Genomic DNA, 22,155 nt, shown 5'->3' on the forward strand with positions numbered 1-22,155 from the left:
GCCTCAGCACCGCGGGGCCAAGGCCGCCGGTCCCTCCCCGCTGCCGCCATCCCCCCGCCGCGGCCCAGCGCCCGCCCCCCGCCGCGCTCCGCCCCCGCCGGGCGGCCTGCAGGCGCCGGCCCTGCCTGCCGGGGACCGTGCAACGGCGCAGGGGCCGATCCGGGGGGCGGATTGGGGCCGGGGGGCCCTGCCGGTAAGCAGAGGGGCAGGCCCGCCCTGCCGCCCCGTCCCGGAGCGGGGTTACTTGCCTCACGCCGCGCTCCGTCGCCGGGATGGAGGGAGGGGGGACCCGCCGGGAGTGTTGCCAGCCGGGTGGGGAGCGCTGGGCCGAGCACACCGGGAGATGAACTGCCGGAACGGCAAGGGCGAGCGCTGGGCCGGGCCCTGGCGCGGTCCCGCCGGTGCGGGCGGGCGGTGTGTCAGCGGCGGGGCCCGGCCCAGGGCGGGCTCTCCCGGAGGCGCCTGTTCTGTCTCGTCCCGGCGGGAGCCTCCCGGCCTGAGGGCCCGGGGACCCCCTTGCTCCAGCGGTTCGCTGGTGAAATTGCTCGTGTCTTCACGGTTTGGCCTCCAGCTTACAGAGGTGGCCAGCCGCCCCGCCGTGCTCACCCCCGGTGGTAGCCACCTCACGGGCAGCCGTGGCTGGCGGGCCTGCATGGCTCAGGCGGGCAGTGCAGCACAAGCCAGCCCCCAAGGTTGGAGTAAGCTAAACAGTCCTGCTGAGGGGCTGCAGACGGGCTTGTCGCATAAAGAGGTTTCTGTGGAACTGGGAATCCTGAGCTACAAGTGAGGTGCCAGAAAGGATGTGGAATTTGTGGAAAGGGAACCACAAAAGGATGTTTTATTCTGCTTCTCGTATTTTTTATGTTGTCACCCCAAGAGTGTGTCTACCCCAGGTAGACGGGAAGGCTGTTTACAGTGGCGACTCATTGCAGGCGTGGTGGAATTTGGCATTTCAGCCCCCCCTGTGGCACTGGAGGAGACCCCCCAGGGCCAGGGCCCCCCTCAGGAAGGATTGCCCCCCCCCAGGGAGGAGGCTCTTTTTTCAGGAAGGGCTCTCCTCCCTGAGGGGGTCTCTGCTGGCTGTGGGGGGCCGGCCCCAAACCCTGGCTCAAAACCATGAGGAGAACATCTGGAGCTGGAGCTGGGGCAGGCCGGCTGCACCCGGCGGCCCCTTGTCAGAGCTGCCGTGCCCGGCGCTCAGGCGGTTTTGCCGGGCCCAGAGGGGTCGGTGGTGAAGGTGTTGCTGGCCCTGGCCTGTGCTGGAAACAGCTGTCGGGAAGGAAGGAGGTGTGTGTGTGTCTGTAGGACATGTGCCCACGCAGGTATGTGTCAGTTTCAAGGTACACAGGTGGGCTCTGGTCAATTCCCGTGGGAACAGGGAGTGGAGAGAAAACACAGAAACTTCTCAATGAACAGGTTGACCTTCTAGCTCTTTGGGGAAGGAAAAAGATGTGTGGGCCTGTGTGTAATGTATAAATACACACATATATATGTAATTTTCAAGGTATAAAGGTCAGGGTCTGGTGAATTTCCACAACAATGGGGAAGGGAGAGAAAACACAAAGAAACTTCTCAATGACTAGGTTAAACTTCTATCTCCTGGCTGACAAAATCGTGGCACTTTACAAGCTGAGAAGTAATTTTAGGTCCATGCTGTGCTGCTCCAGGGAGAAGAGCAGAGCATGTGGCCCAGACAACATTAAAAAATTAGTCTTTGTAATGCAGGTGAATCCTGGGCCAGCGAGAGAAGTCATAGTTGTGTCATTAAATGTATAATACAAACAAACCAACCCCAAACCACCCCACCCCACCCCCCGCCAACCTTAATTCTGTAGCTACCAGCTCTCAACCATTTCTTGACTTTGTAGGAAACTGTATTTGTGATGGGTCTGGAGTCATCTTCCTAAATGTTTTTGTTGCTGTGTTTCTTGGCAGCTTTGAAAATAATTTTTGTATTGCGTCCTTAGAAAAAACATTCTCATGTCACCTTCAGAGACTTTACAATGATGGTGTTTTAGTGTCACATCTTATTGGCAGGCTTAGCTTCAGTCCATTAATGCATTGGGAAGATGTAGCATTATCTGTCATAAATAATCCATAATCAGGCTATTCCCTTCATGTTACTGATGTATTCTGGCTGACAGATTTGTCACTTTGTACAAGCTAATTTAATCATTGGATCATATTGGTTTTTCCATTTGATAGGCTTGAATGAGGTTTGAATTGGTAGACGGTTTTAACAAAGAGCTGTTAGTCATTTTTTAAAGTACAGTTACTGTTCAGAATGTTGTTTAAGTTCATTGCTTCTCAGTGAATAGAGACTAAACAGTACTTTTAATATAGAAGGCTAGTAATTTGCTCTTCTTGTAAACTTGCACTGGTATGTTAGTCTGATACGTCTTTCATGGACATTGTGATATCTTTCTGTTTTTACTGGGTTTTTTTACTCCTTTTCCTTTGCTTCAGGTTGAAAAGATGGGAAATGCAGAAAGCAATACCTATCAGAATCATCTTTCCAGATTTCTTCCTGAGGAGCAGTCTGACATTGATGGAGTATTTGATACTTTATCAGGATCGAGTGGCTCAGCTGGAGCGAAAAATGGCAAAGCTACAAAGAAAACTGTGACTCTGGCAGCACTACAGGCAAGACAATTTATTATTCCTGATATATCTGGGATGCAGTCCATTAACATAATTTCAGAAAGAAACTAAAGACATGGCAATAGTTACTTTTTAAGGATTGCTCGTCTCAATTTAATATGTATATGTTTTGGGGCAGGGTAGATATGTAAGTTTTTCTTACAGTTTAACAGGAGTAGTGACTTTCAGGTTTGTATTTATCTCTTAAATTGCACTGTTGGGTCAATTTGCAGCCTTCCTGATTCTGAAGTAAAGTTGGGACCTACAAAAAGATTTTTACAGAAAACTGAAAAATGGGAAGAATATTCTTCCCCCTGGAGATTATAGTTTGTGATTACTTACAGATTTTCTTGCAAAGCTGTGACAAAGTCAGTTTGTATTTGGTTATATCTTTCTCCCTCAGTTGCATCGCTGTCTCTAATCTTTCCAGTTGCATTAAAAGGAGAGAATTCAATTTTGACTGATTAAGCTGTGGCTCCCTGTTCTAGCTAATTAACATACATTACGCTTCCTGATTAACTTTGCATTTATTTTCTAATCAAGGAAGAAGAGGAAAATGATTAGTTTCAATACTTGATAACTTCAGTTAGGCAGGAACCAAGTGGCCAAATGAATGTAGTTGTAGTATTAAAAGTGCATTTTTATATATGTTACACAGGTTAATGGAATTAAATTAAAGCTCAGCAAAAGAAGCAGGTTATTTTAAGATATTTAGTAATATAGCTGCATACAGACCAGCTTTAGCCTTCCTCCAGCCTGGCTGCTTATGAGCTATCACCAGTTTGGAAACAGTGGTGGTGCTGCCCACCTTTTCAACCCTAATACGTCCAAGAACCTGATCCTTGGCATCTGTTACTTGACTGGCACCTGGAAGAAGTTCTCCTTTTGGCTTTGCCCCTAGATCTGTGTGATGTTTGATGGACGTTTGTCTTTTCGGGTCATTTCGTTTGCCAACTTAAAATTAAAATCTTTTGAAAGACTGCCTGTAGGTGCCTAATTCCTTATTGCAGGGACTATTGCAACTGGCGTGCCTGCCTCATAGGTGTCTATGCTTGTGCCTGAGCTAGAGTGTTATGTGGCAGGTTTTATCTAAGAACAGGCTGGTAAGGTTGACCCAAGCATTGCCTCATGTACTCTGCTTGGGCTCTGCTTTACAAAAAGGAAGCTACGTGGCTTCTGGAGCAGAGCAGGCTGCGCTGCACAGCTTGGAAAGCAGGTAGAGCAGGTATCTCTAGATACTTTCTTGAAGCCATTTAAGACAAGGGTTCTAAACTGTCAGAGATGTGAGTTTGTTAAACGATGTTTGGATTCCCTTTTTAGAGTCCTCCTTTTTTACACCCCCTGTCTGTTCATTGGAGTAGCTTAAGTGTAGCAAAACAGTGCAACTAAGCGGTGGGTGGGAAAGGGTAGGGAGTGGGAAAGTAATACTGCAGTGTGAAGTAAAAAGCCCTTGAGTATAGTAGTTTTAATGACGTTCCCTGCTGCTTGTCCCACTTCAGGTTTGTGTAGCACTTTTAGAAGGCTCCTGAAAGACAGCTGTAATCGCTGTGACCTCTCTCCCTCAATAGAAAGCACTCTAATGTGCAAGATGGTGGCTGCTAATTCTGCTTCTACTGAAATCAATGGGAGTGTTACCACTGACAGCAACAAAAGCAGGGACGTATTGGATCTCACCCTATATGCACAGCAACAGCCATTAACATCAAATGGGAACGGCCCTGGTGGCTTCAATAGGACTGGTATTGAGCCAACGATGGATTGGTAATAGCAGCTCCACGGAATAGAGCTGGAGTGCTTTTACGCAGGTGGAGCTCCATTGATTGCAGCATAGTCCCCGTTGGGCTACACCCCTGTGCATAACAGTCAAGTCATCTCTTCAGCATGTCGTGCACAGAGCTATGCGCACTGAAGACACTGTGTAATCATGTCCTGGTGTATGGATGTATTTTAGATGATTTATTTATAAACCGTGTAATTATCTTGAACACTGTGAAAGTTTCTTGAATCCAGAGTCAGATCTTTCCCGCAGTGTTGTGATGTATGGTGATGTATAGCAGTTAGATTTCAATTTCAGAAGCCGGTCATGCAATTTAGATGAATAAGTTTTGATTTCGACTGTCTTAACATCAGGGATGTCTTATAAAAGTCAGGCGGTCTCAGTTTTGTTCTGTGCCTGAATTAGACATTGCTCTGCGGGAAGAAAATTCTCAAATTGTTCTATGTGTGCATGTAGGGTTAAACACCTTGCCTGTATTGTCTTGAGTCCAAAACTGAGATATGGAAAAAACTTTACAATCTGGTTTTTTTTAAGTATCTGTGAGCTCCGCTATCAAAAGCAGAGTTAAACCATAATTTTAAATGTTGGACTGGCAGAGTTGTAAACCATTACAACAGAGTTATCTTACAGAAATCCTTTGCTAATACCCTATTAACACTTTAGTTTTGTATTCTTTAAAGTCCATGGCATTTGTAGAAAAACAGTAGCAACTTAGATCACTAAAGAGTATTAGAAAGGAAATACTATACAAATAGAGATTTTTTTTCCTCTTGGAAAACCAGTCTTTCAACAAAAGTTTGTTGCTGATAGTAGACACTTGGTATTGAAATCCTTCATTCATAATAGTATATGCCAGCACAGATTAGCTGGAATATATTAGTTATTCTGCATTTGTAAAATGTGTTTTTTGCTGCTTTTCTCATTGTAGGCGTATATGCGGGAGCCATTACCAGAGCAAATGACTGTTCGGTTATACAATGGAATGAAAAGTATTGACCTGACTGGGAAATCGTCTGGGCTGAGTGAACCGATTGCTAAGCAGCAGTTTGTAATTTTTATGTCAAACCTCTTAAAAGGGAATGCAGATGAGAAGATTACCATAATAATGAGAATGATTTCCAAGACAGAAGGGCCTGTGAAGGGCAAACAAATCCAAGAGGTAAACAGGCAGTGAAATGTGTGTTGGGGGCAGAGTAACAGAACAGAGACAAAGGTAATTCGAAGGTAATCTTTACAGCACAAGATTCAGAACAGGGATTCCTGACTTTTATATTTTTTTAATCTCTCTACCACCAATTTGCTGATCTGGGACAAACAGTGTGGGCAAAGCGGTTTATATGGGGTGACCGTTTCAGCTGTGGGCTTTTCCGTGCTGGCTTGCCTACTTTGGGAACCAGGATCTGGATTTTGTGGAGCAGGCTGACTGTTTTGTCTGATGGTTCACAGGCTCACTCTGAAGGGTGCAGAGACCGGCTATATCTAAGAGCCAGCAAGGGTTGTGGTGTGGCTGGTGCTTCTAGAAATGCTTTCTAGAGCTTTAGTTGCAGGCTAGATGCGTGAATCAAATACATAGCTTGCAAGGTGGAAGACTGGGGTCTCACAAAACAGTAATTCACTAGCAGCTCCTACCACTGGAAAATTTGGACTTCCCCTCCCTCTTTCATGCCATATTTTGTTGTGATGCTTTGTGAAGTAACATATACAAAATGTTGAAAATCTTGAAAAAGGATACTTTTTAAGACCTATGACACTGAAATAGCATTTCTGTTATTTCTGACTCATCATGAGAAGAGGCGTTTGTGCCATTGGTATTACAGCATCAGTACTGTGTGACTTTATTTTCAGAAAGTCTTTTGAAACTCTTGGCAATTTTATTTAAGAAATGCCAAAATGGTGATGTTTTAACCTTTTAAGTTCACAGAGGATCTGATCGCATCTGTAGTCCATGTACTGAGCTACAGGAAAGAACTGAAAGGTTGGAGTTTGGAGAATACTAGGGAATCTGCAAGTGGCGTAAAGGCTCTGGCTTCTCAGCTGATATCAGAATTGAAGCTTGCAGGTAAGCAGGACGGATGTAGTATATCCCAGAATGGCACAGAGCTCATGCGATCACTGGTCTCACACGAATTTTTCTCATCAGGTCACATCTTTGAATTTAAATGGTAAAACCAGTATTTCAAACCTAGTGTTTTGCAAATGACTTGGGAATTTGATTAATTTTACCTTACCATCTTTCTCCCCTAAATTCAGGAGAGCTTTGATTTGAAGTCCCAGTTTAAGTGGACATGCAAAACTATTTGTCATGGAATGTGTCTATTTTACAAATGCCTGACTTACAGGTGATGGGCATTTAGATTTATGACTGTATGTGCTTTTACAAGGCATAGGTTTATCTTTGCACTGTGGTAACAACAGATTTTGCTGTCTTGCAAAGAACATCTCATAAGTTGTAACTAGGAGTCTGTGTTTCTTAATCATTACAGCCCAACCAGTGGATATCATGGGCAAATGTTTCTCAGTTCTGTGTGTGCATCTGCTTAATGTAGTTGACGCTTTACTGTCACCAGCCCCTCTCATATGTGGTTTCATGTCCATTAAAATAATGGAATATTTTGTTTACACTTTAAAAATCAACTGATTATTTTCCAGCCTCGGAGGCTTATTACTGTTCCTGTGTGTCTTATTATTTAGATGGGACAAAACCTGTGGGTCTTCAGCTGATGGAGACAAGTTTTGATCAAAGTGTCATTGAGGACTGGGTTTACCGAATTCCACAGATCTCAGTTTTCCTCAGTGTTGTTATCAGGCAAGGCCTCCATGTTCTGCATTCTGTCCCAGACCAAACCAAAGACATAGTCAACCTGGTTCCAGGCTGCAGAGGCATCAAAGGAAGAGGACTTGTCAGTCTCTTTGACATTCCATCCGTCATATACATCAACTCCCATCTACCTGCAGAGCTACAGCACAAGTGGCAGCTTATATTTTCTTCTAAGCTTCATGGAGAAAGCTTTTCACAGTTATGTGGGCATATAGTGAACAAAGGACCTTGCGTAGTGATCTTAAAGGACTTAGATGGTTATATCTTTGGTGGGTTTGCATCTCACTCCTGGGAGGTGAAGCCACAGTTCCAAGGTAAAACTCACTTTTCTTTTTCTAGTATCTCATGGCCCTGGTAAGCATTGCCTATTCTGTACAGGCACAAGCATTCTGTCTACCTAATAGATACAGTCATTTTACTTTCACAACATGCAGTATTTCATATACTTCCAAGTGTATTTTCCTGTGGCAACAATAACACAAAGTTCTGAAAAACATGCACGTGAAGTTGTTTTTGCTTTGTACCCAGCCAGGCATATTACTGATTAATGTTTATAGTTTGTTATTTGATAAGACTTTTAAAATTGCAGGGCTTATTGATCATGGACTAGGTTTTCTTTTCAGTGAAATCTATCAACCCCTGTAGTTGCATAGACTGAAAATGAAATGAAAATGAAGGACATACAGTGAATTAGAGTTTCAAGAAGATGTCCGGCAGATGGCAATCTTCCATCTCAGAACAGCCGAGCCAAGCAGCAGGCAGGTTAAGCCTCCTGGTGCCAGTTGTGCACTGTCTGAGTTTCTTTTTTTTAAAATCCAGCAGCAAAAGGGTTGTTCGGACAAGCTAAAATTTTTGTTCCCTTGAAACCTCTGGGGAGAGGAAAGGGGTTTTTTTTGTAACTCTTTGGAAAGAACTTTTGTGGTGGCTTTCCATAAAAAACCAACCACCTACGGACTCTGGATAATGCTACTAGGAATCCTTACTTTTGCCACATTAAAAACTCAATTCCTACACTTAACTAGTATTTGATAATTACCATTCAGTCAGCTAATATAATGTTGTGTTACATTCATTACACAACACTTCCCTTGTATTTTTTTCCTGGCAGACTAACACATGCAGCATACTAGACCATCATACCACAGGTCCCTCCGAACACCAGACTGGGCATAATGAAAATTGTACTCTAAATCATTGATCCTAACTCATCTATAGATCAGTCTAGTCAGAACTAATGGTGTCTGCACTCACATCAGTTTGTATGGGTCTAGCAGTTGGCCAGTTTTAGGTGATACTGTGCAAGCCTGTGGTAGGTGTACCCTTACATAGTAATGTAATGTACTGCTCATGCCTCTGACTCTGCCCTTGGTCACAGCCTTGTAATCATGTTGATTTCTGTGACCCTGCACAGTGTTAACTGAGAATAAACAATGGGTCTAGATCTTGATGAGAGACAGGTATTGGCTTTCTGAGATTGCAGCTGCTCTTTGATTTATTCACATGTGCTTCTTCAGTATTTTTTTCCTATCCTGTTTGTAGGCAAGTTACTGCTTGGTTGGTTGTCTGACCTCAGATTCTTTTCTGTTTACAGGTGACAACAGATGCTTTCTGTTTTCTATTTTCCCCTCTCTTGCTGTATACACATACACAGGGTACAATGACCACTACATGTATTTGAACCATGGCCAACAAACAATGCCGAATGGACTTGTAAGTATTAGGAAGTGACAATTTGGAAATTGGATTCATGGCTGGTGTTTGGAAGTGTTTTGTGGGTTTTGCTTCTGTTACTGTGAGCAGATTTATTTCACTTACTTATTCTCTGAGGAAGTTTTCATCCCTTTGCTGCTATTTGTGCCACACTTTTAGTAGGAGGATTTTTAAAATTTTTTTTCTGTGAAAGCATCAGTGTAAAGAGCGAACTATGGATAACGATGGAGAACCACGTGCAGTACTGGTAGAGTCTATACTTTACAGTTGATATGTATATTGAAGTACTGAATCAACTAAAATGGAATTTATTTCTGTCTGACCCAAGTTGGTGGGCTTTATGTGGGTTAGATTTATGGGGGTTCTGAGAATAAATCTCTTTGCTAAGTTTGGTTATCACAGAAGCCCTTCTAGCAGTCCTCCCTGTTGTCTGGAAGAATTGACTGCATGTATCCACATCACTGAAGCAGCAGAAGCTAGCTGATCTGTGTAATTGAGGATCCTTCCGCTGGCTGCTCTCACTGCCACACTAACTGCTTTTTAAATTATGGAAGGCTGAGAAAATCAGACAGAATTAGAATCCAAGAGTTGCATGTAGGCTGCTGCAGTTGGGTGATTACAGTAGCAGAAGCTCCTTTTACTCAGGTTCACCAATGAGTTCTCCAGAGGCAAAGGAGTTTCAACGGAGCTACAACACACCACTTGTTTTGAAAAGTGCTTCACAGTTTTGTAGCATTATGTGCCCATAACTTTGGGAATTGCAGCAGTCTGGAGTAAATTTGCTCTAAAGAAAGCAAACAACATCAAATTACATTATTTGTTTCTGTAGATACTTCTACATGGGAAAGAGGCAGCAAAACCGAGCACTTTCACCCTGTTTAAAATGGAACTGTTAGTCAATAAACAAAAACTAGTGAGCTAAATTTCTAGCACAGTATGCAGCTGAAGAGCTTGCAGGTGCTGGTATTCTGTAAAGCATACAGGGAGGGCAGCATTACTCAGGTAAATTCTTGTTTGTCTTCAGGAATACTGTGTTAGGGTACAGAAGCCCAGGTTCACTCGGAATGCCCTTTTTCACCTACCCGTAGGAGTGTGGCATAAATACTGGAAACAGCAATTTGCACTCCAGGTTTCATAACTTGCCCAGCGTGTTTTGTGTGTGTAGCAGGTGTTTAGTGTGCTGCTTTGGTTCCCAGGGTATGGGTGGACAACACGGATACTTTGGACTCTGGATAGACAGTGACTATGGGAAGGGACACAGTAAAGCAAAACCTCGATGTACCACCTACAACAGTCCCCAGCTGTCAGCAAAAGAGGATTTTGCGCTGGATGCCATGGAAGTCTGGGCAGTGGGAGACCTCCCTGAAAGCGCAGGGGTAGGTGAACCTGTGAAATTGTGTCCTGATGGGAATGGAAGATGAAATGCAAAACTTAACAGTTGCAGTTTTTGGATTAAACACTCTCCATTGCAACGAAGAATGTTTTCTTGTAACTGGCCCTGTGGTGCTATGTATTTTGTAGCAAGCAAGTGGCAAAACAGCAGTGGAATTATTGAGGGTACCAACAAGAACGAACATCAGGAGCCATGAGGTGATAAGAGTCAGAAGAGCAGTAGTGCATTCTGAATTTCAGAAGGCTTTCTGATATTGAGGAATGGTCTCTAGGAGGAAACTCCTTAGAGGGGTTTAATAAAACCCAGTGTTTGTAAAACAGCCAGAAAGCACTGGAAGCTCACAAGTAAAGCCCAATCTATAGTTCAGGAAAAGAACCCAAAAGATTTCTTTACCAGGGACTTTAAATTTGCTATTTATTGTTTTACAGTAAATTTATGTGAATACATTTATGCTAGTCTTACTGCATTTGGTTTATTTCTGGGAATGAGTAGGAGACCTATTTCCAGTCTCCTCTGCGCCTGTAATTTTTTCTCCTATTGAACTGTTTGCTGTTGGTTTTCTTTTTTTTCTTATTTTTATTTCTTTTCATATTAAATTCATGTGCTCTGCCTATTCACTGGATATGTAGCTCTAAATAGAAACAGAACAAATTGTTTACAAAAAATGTTGAGTTGTACTTGAATCTCTTCTCTAAAAAAAGTTCATGTCTGCAGTTCAGACTGAGGTCAGGTTAACCAGGATGTTCTGGCTGGCTTGTCACCTGAATAAACTTGAGATAGTTCATTGTCATCTTAGGAAAACTTTACGGCTATTTTGTGTAACTGCAGCAATAAAAATCTTTTAATGTATCCCAGTGACTCTTAAATGCCTTACTTGGAAAGTATGCAGGCTTCCGTGTGACAAGCTCGCAAACCAGATTACCTGTGGAGTTTTAAGTATGTCTCTTTCTTGCAGCCTGATAATGATTCGTTCACAATGACATTATAAATTAACTATATTTAATTTTGTTTTGAAGGCCAAAGGTAAGAAGAGTATTCTGGATGTAGATCCTGAGACTCAGGCCTTATTAGAAATGGCTGGAAAAAGTCGTCACAGCGAAGGTCTACGAGAACCCATTGAAGAGGATGAGGATGATGATAATTAAGGATTCAAAGTAACATGAAAAACCTTTTTATTTTTTGCTCCTCAGTGTTAATGTTCCTTGGACAGGATATGTTTTCTTTACTTTTGTACCTTACATTTACCTAATTATCTGGGATGAAATTTAAGCCTCATACTTACGTAATATTTAGGTCCAAATGCAATAGCCTGCCCGAAGGGTTTTGTTTGGGGAGGACAGAAAAATTAACTAGGTACTTTATCATTAGACATCTCTAAGTTCTAGCTGAATATGAATTTGCCAGCATTCCTGATAGATCCTCTCTGCATACAAAATTAAAAACAACAGAAGTTATTGACAGTAAGACTTGGAGAATTTATATATATTTATATAAAGAGTGCTCGAAACACTGATTAAGGCTCTTATACCTCAGCTGCGCATATTTATTTGCATGCAATGAAATTAGTCTATGAAGTCTGCAAATTGTAATGATGTCTTACATTGGTAAACATAGAGTAGTCCACGTGATTCCAAATGTAGGATGCTATTAATTTGCATTGCTCCAGTTAAAGCATTAAATGTCATGTTTTCTGTCAGATTTTTAGCAAGTAGCTCTATACGGGCTGTAAGATGACCAGAACACTGCATATACAGCATCCAGTTTTATAATACTACACTACACTTTAGTGCATTTTACTTAAGATGTTTCTGCAGAAATTTGCCTATTGCTTTTTAAATTTAGTAGAGCAGAACCATTGGAATCATTTAGCCATATTTATCCTAAGAATGGGCAATACCTCCAGCAGAAATTCCTTAGGGAACCTGCCTTCTTTAGTAGCCTTACTTGAGACTGGAGTAAAAAGATAGGGCTGTAAAAAGGATTAAGTAAGAAGCATCCACAGTTAATTGGGAATCGTATCTGCAGATACCTTGTAAAAAAAAAAAAAAACAAACTCAGGGTTATGCCTGTAACACGTTTAAAGACAACTGCTGTACACTTTATTTCCACATAATTAATCATTACTATATTACAGGGAAAAAAAATGCCCGCAATGTGAAATGTACTCAGTTGGGGTTTTTGCTCTGTTTTGTTGGCTGGTTTGTCAATCAGGACCAGTTTTGTCAGGTCTCTTATACTCAGGGCTTTTTCTACTTGAATCTGTTCACATTTATCAGTAATTATTAGTTTAACCTTGCTAATTCTACATGTCATTAACTTGCCAAAAGTTATCCTAATTTCTACCAGGGACTTTGATTTCTAACTCAGCAAATTGTGTTTGGTTATTAGTGTGTATGATTGTCAGCCTTTCTCTTCCTAAGGGAAAGGACTGTGTCAAATCCCCTTTGTCTTAGCATAGGTTTGTCTTCTGTGCAGCTTAGAGAAAAAAATGTGTTGTAGGTCTGTAAAATTACTGTGATTCCTGATCATGTGACCTTCCTTCAACTTCTTTCCATTGATGTTTTCTTGTATGGTGCCTTTTTTTCCCCACCCGATTATTTTTCATAGGAAGCCAGATTTGAATACTCTGAATAATCTGCACTTGTGCCTTAATGTAGATCCCATTTTTTAAAAAAAATATTAAAAAGTCTGAATTTAGCCTTGAAAGGAGAGCATGAAGAAATTGCTCCAGCCAGACATCCTAGCACCCAACTGTGTGTTTTGTGTGCTACTTGAGCTAGTGATTGGGGCATTTATGCTATCTGTTCCAGTACAGAGTATGCTGTGAAAAGCCTGAGCTAATGTCCTTTTATCTTGTATTTGCTTAAATAATCCAGATAGTCTGCCAAGTTTGTAACACAGAGAAAAAAATGTAAGCATTAAAACAATTACACTGATACTTTTATATAATTTTCTTCTCTGTATATTTTAATAAGGATTTTAAATGGTACAAAGTAGGGAGTGCTATATAGACAGCAAGTCAGTACATGATGCTCTCTGTAAGCATGGTGATGCTGGCTTTTGTTTTAACATTGTCAAACTCCCACCGTAAGTCTCAGAGAAATTCTTCGCTTCAGTACTGACTAAACGTACTAGATACTTGAAGTGGATGGCATACAGGAATGAGACATAGCTGAATTTCTGCAGTTACACATAAAATAAACAGCTAGACTTCCCTTTCCTTCCATTACAAGGCAGAGACTTTTCTTTAAGGACTGAAACCATTTTCAAGGATTTTATAAAAATAGTGAGCAGACCCCTTTGCAGACTGTATCTGGGGAGGGTGAATTGCACAAAGCTACTCTTCACCAGAAATATTTCAGTGGCCAGCTTTTATTTGATTTAAAGTAAGTATCAGTATAGCTAATTCTTTCTAGACTGTGAATCTGAAATGTAATTCAGTTTAAACATAGTCTTGTGAAGATCAGTGTAGCATTTTGAGCTCTGAAATTGCGTCTTTTGAGAGGTTTGTCTTGGAGACTCTTCATCTTCATTTTGAAGTGAAGATGTTAAGCTGGGGCAAGAAGAAAATTGACACTATGACACTTTTAGCAAGTGTATCAGTGAAGCATTATTTACTAGGACACTACTGATCCAACCACCAGATGGGATTATTCAGCATTGTTCTTTAAATGTAAAAGATTGGCTTGGAAGAGACTCAACTTTCTTTTTTTTCCTGAACCTAATGATTAAGCAATCTGTGCTTAGTGTTCATGCATCTAAAAATGCCCAGAAAGCATTTGTCAGCAGTGGGCTTAGCTATGATCTAAACATCTCTCAATCGCTTTTATGCAGCTGTTGATCCAACTGCAAAGCTTAACTTCCCTGCTATGTGCATGAGTCATCTTTATTGTCATGCACTTGTGAAAGTGTGTCCCTTCCCCATTAAATCCACTCACCACCGTGCATCAGATCACACCAGCCTTCCACTTTGCTCCTGTTAGTCACATAGGTACAGAAAAATCACTGCAGTGTTTGGCAGAAGCTGACAGCCGAGGGTGGGCGCTTAGAGCCCTCTACTCTTTGTTTGACATCTCCCCACAGCTTCCTTGAGTGTCCTGCTGAATCCAGGCTAGATATCTGGGAACCTAGAAACACTATACGTTGACTATAAGAAGTGCTAGTGAAGGCAGGTCTTTTCCATTTTTCTGTTTAATATAAAAGGACGGGTCTAAATCGAGAATCTCATTCAGATACTTGTTACTAACATTTTAAAATGTAGATTTTATTAATAAAAATCATTTTGATTTAAATAAATAAAATTTTAGTTTATGCACAACAGATTTTTCTGTACAGGTGTGAAACTGTTATTTTGTCTGGGACTATCACAGCATTCTTGACATAGAGATCAATGTTACAAAAATATACCTGATCTTGGCTTAAAGCAGGAGCCGCTCTGGCTGTTTCTGTAGACAGCTCACACAGCTTAGGTAAGGCGTGTAGAAGGAACAGACTCTGGCGTAAGGAGGACTGTCAGTACGGATTCACTTGAGTATCTTCATAGATGAAGAATGTGTGGTGTCAGAAAATGGTGCGGTTGAATAATCTACCATGACAGCTCCATTCCAAGCATATCTTTAGAGGAGGTTTGCATCAGTCATGACATCCCTTTGTGTGCTTTGGTTGGCAGCAGCTTTTTTCGCAGAGTTTGACAAACTCGGACACGAAGAAAACCGAGGAAGCCAGTCCAGTGAGAAACAGCAAGTCTGCCGAGAGGAAACAGAGCAGAGGTGAACACTGCGAACAGCTGGATTTTGTGCTGGGCAGGAGTCCCCAGAGAAGGGCCTTACTGCCGTAGGTACTTGTGCATAACTCCACAGATGTATGGCCTAGCTATGCTTTTGCTAGCTGTTGAACTAAGAGAAATGACTGTAGTAGCCAAGGAGTAGCCGTAGTTGGTATAGTCCACATCATGGGTGGAAGCCTCTATGTTAATCATTTGGGATCATTGAACTCTGCTTCTAACTACACGCCTAATGTAGGCGCAGTACAGTGGGGTATGGTATAGCTTGCTTAGGCTGATTCAAATGGTAAAATATGCATTGCATTTCCGCTAGGAAACATTCACCCTGCTTCTTCAAAACGGAGTGACTGCATAATGATCCTAGATGGATTTATATGGAGAAACGTTATCATACAGAGCTCGTGGAAAATCTTGGCGTGTCTCCATTTATATGTATTTATGTGCAGTAAGTCAAAATTAAAAACCTAGGCTGGGATAATACCATTAGACACTGCTACTATTTGCGTATGGCTATGTTTATGTATATAGCTATAGGAGCTGTTGATTGATTACCCCTACCAGCAATCTGTTGGGAGCTATTGTAACAATTTGGCAATGGCATCTGCTTTTTAAAGTAGCTTTAATGAAAAAAATACATTATTTATTTTGCAACTTACCTAGTGCTCCTAAAATTTCTGTCTGGAAGATCTTTTGTAATGGAGGGATGTATATAACAGCCAACTGTCCCAAAAATGACCCAAGCACAGAATATAAGAACATGCGGTTTCGAAAAAAGCCTATTTCATATATCAGCTTTGTCTAGGAGAAAAAAAAAGAAAAAAAAAAAAGGATATGTAACATTTCCCAGTCTCCTGTTGGTACGTGAACGTCACACTGTTTCTTTGCGTGTAAACTCCATTCCTTTTTGAAGTTACATAGACACTGACTTTGGCAGAGCTACGTACTTGAAAGCATAGTTGTAGTTGAGCTGTGATGGATAACTTTAAAGATGATAAAAATCATACTGCTTTAAATTACTTTAAAACCCCTTCCTATGCAAAATACTAGTATCCTAGTATTTATGTTAATGTTTTGAGACAAGAAATTATTGCTGATAAAGCGATCTCACCTGAGAGCGGCATGTCAGGGCATTGAAGAGGTCAAAAAAGACAAAACAGGTGAAAGTCATTGTTGTGGTTCGAGGAGTTATGCCACTTTTTGGATTCTGAAAGCACATGTAAAAATTCAGGGGTTAGTTAAGCCCTACAAAAATATGTAAATTTAATAGATGAATTAAATATTCCCGTTGTTGATCCCAGTCAAATCAAGGGGTAGTAAACCAAAAGAATAAATCTAGTGCTGGCTATTTAGGCAGCATTAATTGCTCCCTGCTAATTGTTGACTTTATGATCTTATCAACCACGTTTCTTAACCAATTCTTAAACTGATGTGGAATTTGAGTAAAGAATGTTCTAAATGAAATGACTTAAATTGTTACAGTAAAAGTCACTATTTACTAACAGCAATCCGTAGTACTTATGTACCTGGCATTTTCTACTTCCATGGAAAACTAGAGGTGAGAAGTACCTTAAAAGTTTGATATCATGTTGTCATAATTTTCCCATTCTAGATAGGAAGCTCCAAATTGGAGGCAACATGGGAAGGCAGAAGCAGGGCTAGGAGACCTGGTTTCCTAACCCTCTGCCCATACTGTCCCTTCCCCATGGGATGTCTTTCAGAAGATCCTTCGCATGTACTTCAGAAACTGCCCTTCACTTTGCTCTCCACCCTCATGGAAACAAGATATAATTGCAGAATTTCCTCACCTCCTTCCAGAAGACAAAGAGGGTTCCACTGATGATAATTATAGCTGACATGAAGATTTTCAGGATCAATGATTTGCTGAGTATCGTGTCCGTGATACATCGGGGTGGCTGTTTGATGGTATCCCTATCAACAGGCTCAACTCCCAAGCTGCCTCAAAGAGAAGCAGAGGCGCGTGTTTAGTTAATGCAGATTGTCCTGAAACAGTACTGCTGATAAAACAGGATGGATCTGGAAGATGCAGTTCTTTGAAATGCAGAGTGACTATTCTGGCAGGGTTACGTGAGGCCCCAGATTTGTCTGCAGCACCTACACCAAAGGTCTTTTTTGCATATTGAGGAGTTAAAGTGACATATCAGGCCAAGGCAGTGCATCGTATCAGTATCCCATCGCAGACAGCGGCCAACATCTCTTCCATGTCAAAATAGCAACTGTCATTAGCAGTAGTTGTAATTAGCTGTTGGCTGAGGTTCCCAAGTCTTGGGATTTTGGGGCATATGCACCCGCACATACCCGGTATTCCCTTGGCAGTCAGACCTGCAGAGCTATCAGCAGGCGATGCACTCAGGATAACAGACTGTGCCTAGTCAAAAACTGGAATAGTTAAGGGGTTCCACCACAAAATGGGAATGTGTAAAACCTCAAGTAAATGTGAAGTAAATGCTTTTGGAGAGACCAGGAGGGAACAAAAGTACAACTTGTCTTATCTAACTGCCAAATGATTAGTGCATTGATAAAAAATCATAACAGCTTGTGTTCCTAAGCCACATTCAGACATATTAAACCCAAGAATATTTTGATAAAATATCAAATGATATCTTGACTCTTCCATACCTCTGGGCGGGTGGTCCATCCATGATGATGTTGATCCATAAGATCTGCATAGCATTGAGTGGATTTGGTAGGTTGAGCACTGTTGACAGAGTAATTAGGCTTAAAGCTGAAATACTCCTGCAAAGCACAGAACATCATTATTCTGCATGGCTTCACCCCAAAGGTGCTTTCACTAGAACTGAAGGAAACAGAAACTTACGTGCTCAACTGGAACCGGACAAAATTTTTTATGTTGTAAAATATTCCCTTTCCCTCTTCTATTGCATTCCTGGAAGGGAGAGAGTTTATTAAATAACTAGGGATCACACTATTTTACACTGAGCTCCCTGTGACACTCAAAATACAAGTTGTCTTCTCTAGCACGTATTTCAGTTGAAATTCAGACCCCAGCTCAGGAAGAGGATGTCAATGCAGCTTTTCAGTTAAAATTAAAATTACTTTATCAGAACTAGTAGATCTGAAAACCTGGTTCATGTGGTCAGGTCTGCAGTTCATAAAGCGGGGCTGTGACCTATTTATAGCCTCACTCTACTCTGCCGACTCTTGTTCTGAACCAACAGAGCATTGCAAATCATGTCTTCCCCCTAAGCTTCCTGGATGAGGCAGGGAGCACAAGTTCTGACCTACCCAGACTTTTAGGTGCTTTCAAATCCCCGGTTAGCTACAGCAATGAGAAACCAGGGCTTTCAGATGAAAGGTAGCTTTGTCACCACTGCTGGAATCATTGCCGTGTATGCAACTGAAACCATTGTCGTTGCCATGTATGCAGCTGAAAATGAGCCATACCCACACTAGGTATCTCCACTCGTGGACTTACATGTCCTGTGTCTTGCATTATTTCCAGGGCTAGTCACACAACAGACTTGTTGCAATGGAGAGCCAGAAAGTGTCTGAAGCGAGAAAGTGTCTGATAGTAAGAAAGTTGCTAAACCTACATGACTGTTGAGAAGTCATCGTCCACGAGAATCATGTTGGCAGCCTCTTTGCTGACGTCTGTACCGGCTTGTCCCATCGCAATCCCGATATCAGCAGACTTAAGGGCCACGGCATCGTTAACCCCATCTCCTGTCATTGACACAACAGCACCAGCCCTCTGCAGAGCCTGTGAGAGTGGAGAGAGGCTCTGAAGCAGAAGGCAAGTAAGTCCTGTTGGCAGTCCCAGGATTTGCACGTAGCATCAAAAGAGCCGAAGTGCTGTGTGACACAGGGTAAAGCAGACTCGGCAGCCCACTGAGGACAAAGCTCAGACTGAGCATTAAGAGAGTGGATTTTCAGGAGAGTAGAGAGTCTTAACAACTCCAGCAGGAGTTAGAAGAGGAAAGTAAAGTCCTCAGAAATTAGTCTCCTGATACTATGCTTGCTAATAACTCCCTAGTGCCTTTCAAATAACCCAGGCCAGATCTGCAAGAGAAATGCCAATACTTCCAGTGTAAATACTGCCAAAGCTCCAGCTTGGGTCTTACAGTCCTTTAGTTTGAGCTGATCCTGCCTTGGAACACCAGATGGTCTAGAGAACTGCTCTCCCCTCCCAGCTTATATCTTGTTTTTGTGAGGCATACAATGGGTCTGAGTGGCTCTTAGTACCTTTATTATTTTTACTTTGTGCTTTGGACTTGTTCTGAAGAAAATGGAAACCTGAAAAACAAAAAATACAATCTTGTGTTAGATGGATGCTATTGGAAATAGGCCTTATTTTTGTGATCAAAACCATTACATTTTTGACAGTGGATGACAGCTCTGCCTCTGCCAATTGGTCCAGCTCTTCCCCAGACATGGCTTTCAGCTTCCCATTGCAGAGACCAATATTCTGTCCTGCAAAGAAAAGCCCAAAATGAGGCCTGCCCACCACCTCTGGAAAAAGCCAACTATTTCCTGACTCAAATAATAGAGGCAGCAATTAAAGAACTTACTGGGAAACACATCTGAACCTGGGGCATCTGACAGGGCACACAGCTCTCTGGCTCTCAGCTGGGCCAGTCACCCTGTCCTTGCTCAGCTGGAGTCCTGGGAGCCGCACAATACCCAGAACTGGAGCTGATACTAAATCTGTCACTCCCTTCTCTGCTGCTTGCTCTGCATATTTGTAATGGCAAAATGCAAAAATGGGAAATGCAGAGATACCCACACTTTGAACATCAGTGGAGTCTATAATCCCAGCAATGCCATCTGTCTCACTGAAGGGCCCGACACTGAGATTTTGCCATTTCTGGCACTAAAAGAGTGGAATTAAGTCACTGGAATTTTACCCAATAGAGCTGCTCTACTACTGCATTTAATATTATTTGTTTGAATGGAAAAGCAAAAACTCAGTGGCATTTAAAACCTCTATTGCAGACACAGAAAGAATGAAAAAGTGAATTGTTATGTGACAGAACGTTAGACTGATCTGACAGACATAATATAGGCCCACAGGAAAGAAGCTGAAGTTTGCTACCTATAGCCGCAGCAGTTTCCAGGGCATCTCCAGTTATCATCTTTACCGATACACCGGACTCAAGGAGGACCTGAACAGCTTCTCTCACTCCAGCCCTTGGAGGATCAATTATTCCAACCAGACCTAAAAATGTTAGTTTGCCAAGTTCTGGACCTGAAGCCAAAGCAAGTACTAGAAACAGAGGGAGAAAAAGGAAGACAAAACAGAATTATTAATAATGTGGTTCCACACATTAAAACAAGCATTTAGAGGAGATGTTAAATTGCCAGTTTTCCAGCATAAAAAAGGAATTAAAACCAGATCTATGGATGGATGGAAAAAATTGGTCCACTCAAATAATGGCAGTTTATCTGAATCAGAACACTTCTGTTTCACAGGTTTTGCTTAGGATTTCTTTCCAATTTAAAGCTGTCTACCAAGTCTTCCCTGAATGCAGATGGATTAAATTGGGACAATGTAATGTTAGACCAGATACAGTTCAACTACCATGTTAGATAACAGCGCTCCTGTAAAAACTTAAACTTCTATTTTTAATCTAAAAATGTGAAATGTGAATTCAGTTAAACAAGTGAAACTTCCATCGTGTAAACATCAAGGCTCTGAACATTTTGTTTCTGTTCTTGGTGCCTAACCATATCATTCAATCATTCTTAAATCACTCGAGGATGTGCCAGGGGTTCATGTCAGTGTTGCTTTGATGATTGAATCATAAGCTCGCAGCAGCTGCCTGAGCTAATCACTTTTCTTCAGAGCAGTAATTTGCCATTCACAACAGCAGATGATTCAGATATTGTAGAGCAAGCTCTGTACATGAGTTGCTAACCACAAGACACAGGGCTGGAGAATACATACATTAACTATACCACCTTCCAGACCTGGCTGTCAAGACTTGTGCTCATCTACTTACAACCCAGGAGCGTGCACAGGAGATGGTGTCTTTGTTACTGTGTGAAAGTCCAAGGCATTTCTGAAAGGATGTTTCTAGTGATGAAGGAAATGGCATGCACACAAAAACTTCTGTGGTCTGTGTGCTGACATGGAGTCGGGATCAAAAGGAGATCGTTAGATTTGGTACCACTGAAAAATTGAACCAAACTTCAAATAAAAATCTTGGTGCCCAAATCCATGTTTTGAACCTCTTTCAAAGTTGCTTTTTGTTGCTCTTGAAACAGCTTCTCCAAAAGCAAAACTTGGCAGAGCAGCGCTTAGATCAGGTTCAGCACAAAGCTTTTAAATCCAACATTCAGACCGTATCCCAGGCAATCGCAACGCTCCGTGGAAGAAAAACATTCACCATTTCCAGTGCTTATTTTCAGCTCCCTTCAATCTCACTAAATTAAACTCAGCAAAAAAAGGATTGATGGAAAGCAAGCAGCCAGCAGACCTAAGACATGGCCCTTGGCAAACTCTGATGAGTGTTATGAAGAGATCAGGCAAGTGATGCTGGGGACAGAGCCTCCCTCCATCCCAACTAAAACAGAGCAGGAAAGTATTAGGGTGTGATAACCTGTAAGCTTAAGGGACATAGAGAGTCATGACTGACCCCGTAGACCTGAGGAGCCCATTCGTTTCTCTTCCTGCTGGTAGAAGGCTTTCTGCTGGGGTGTAAGTGATAAGGAGATGCCACTGCTGTTATACAGAGTGCAATACTGAAGAACTTCTTCAAATGCTCCTTTCATAAAGTAAATATCTTCCTGATCCTTTAAAGTAAAAAGATAATATACTTTATATATATATATATAAAAAAACCCCATGTGCCATGTTTTAAAAGTACTGATAATGCATAAGGCTTTACATCCCAGGGAAAAAAGATCCTTTGTTTTCTCTTTCACCATTTTGTAAAATGCCCAGGTGCATGTATTATTTATAGGATGTGATAATGTTGCTCTAGCCATTTTTCATGTTCAGCCATCACAGAGAGAACGGCAATGAGAAGGTTAGCGAAGTTTTAAACCAGAGTACA

The 22,155-nt window shown here is 41.8% G+C and overlaps 2 protein-coding genes across 3 annotated transcripts in view; one reads left to right on the forward strand and one right to left on the reverse strand.

Moving 5' to 3' along the window:
- The first annotated feature begins 84 nt into the window (after positions 1-84).
- On the forward strand, positions 85-12,420 carry MEAK7 (MTOR associated protein, eak-7 homolog). 2 transcript variants are annotated; one of them, XM_040615252.1, is made up of 8 exons: positions 85-193; positions 2,467-2,643; positions 5,346-5,576; positions 6,332-6,476; positions 7,109-7,549; positions 8,827-8,945; positions 10,142-10,321; positions 11,355-12,420. In XM_040615252.1, the coding sequence occupies exons 2-8, from the start codon at positions 2,476-2,478 to the stop codon at positions 11,481-11,483; spliced, it is 1,413 nt and encodes a 470-aa protein (XP_040471186.1). In that variant the 5' UTR covers positions 85-193; positions 2,467-2,475; the 3' UTR covers positions 11,484-12,420. The 2 variants fall into 2 exon arrangements, with proteins under 2 accessions (XP_040471186.1, XP_040471187.1); XM_040615253.1 differs by lacking the exon at positions 85-193 and adding an exon at positions 2,259-2,380.
- A 508-nt stretch (positions 12,421-12,928) lies between these two features.
- ATP2C2 (ATPase secretory pathway Ca2+ transporting 2) overlaps positions 12,929-22,155 on the reverse strand; it is a 30,145-nt gene continuing 20,918 nt past the window's right edge. Inside the window, exons 17-27 of the mRNA XM_040615251.1 lie at positions 21,736-21,892; positions 20,193-20,363; positions 19,473-19,570; positions 19,343-19,393; positions 18,694-18,860; positions 17,958-18,026; positions 17,759-17,875; positions 16,927-17,074; positions 16,230-16,325; positions 15,778-15,919; positions 12,929-15,083 (exon numbers count right to left, since the gene is read on the reverse strand). Of these exons, the coding sequence (XP_040471185.1) occupies positions 14,971-15,083; positions 15,778-15,919; positions 16,230-16,325; positions 16,927-17,074; positions 17,759-17,875; positions 17,958-18,026; positions 18,694-18,860; positions 19,343-19,393; positions 19,473-19,570; positions 20,193-20,363; positions 21,736-21,892 (1,329 nt within the window). The 3' untranslated portion in view covers positions 12,929-14,970. The remainder of the gene's footprint in view (positions 15,084-15,777; positions 15,920-16,229; positions 16,326-16,926; positions 17,075-17,758; positions 17,876-17,957; positions 18,027-18,693; positions 18,861-19,342; positions 19,394-19,472; positions 19,571-20,192; positions 20,364-21,735; positions 21,893-22,155) is intronic.

Source organism: Falco naumanni, chromosome 15, assembly GCF_017639655.2.
Source record: "Falco naumanni isolate bFalNau1 chromosome 15, bFalNau1.pat, whole genome shotgun sequence".
NCBI classification, from domain to species: Eukaryota; Metazoa; Chordata; class Aves; order Falconiformes; family Falconidae; genus Falco; species Falco naumanni.

Bases quoted from the DNA above. Each gene is read 5' to 3' on its own strand.
- MEAK7 (XM_040615252.1), top strand. From the start codon at position 2,476: ATGGGAAATGCAGAAAGCAATACCTATCAGAATCATCTTTCCAGATTT. The intron at 7,550-8,826 runs GTAAAACTCACT...TTCTGTTTACAG, and splicing joins GGTGAAGCCACAGTTCCAAG to GTGACAACAGATGCTTTCTG. The intron at 8,946-10,141 runs GTAAGTATTAGG...TTTGGTTCCCAG, and splicing joins AAACAATGCCGAATGGACTT to GGTATGGGTGGACAACACGG.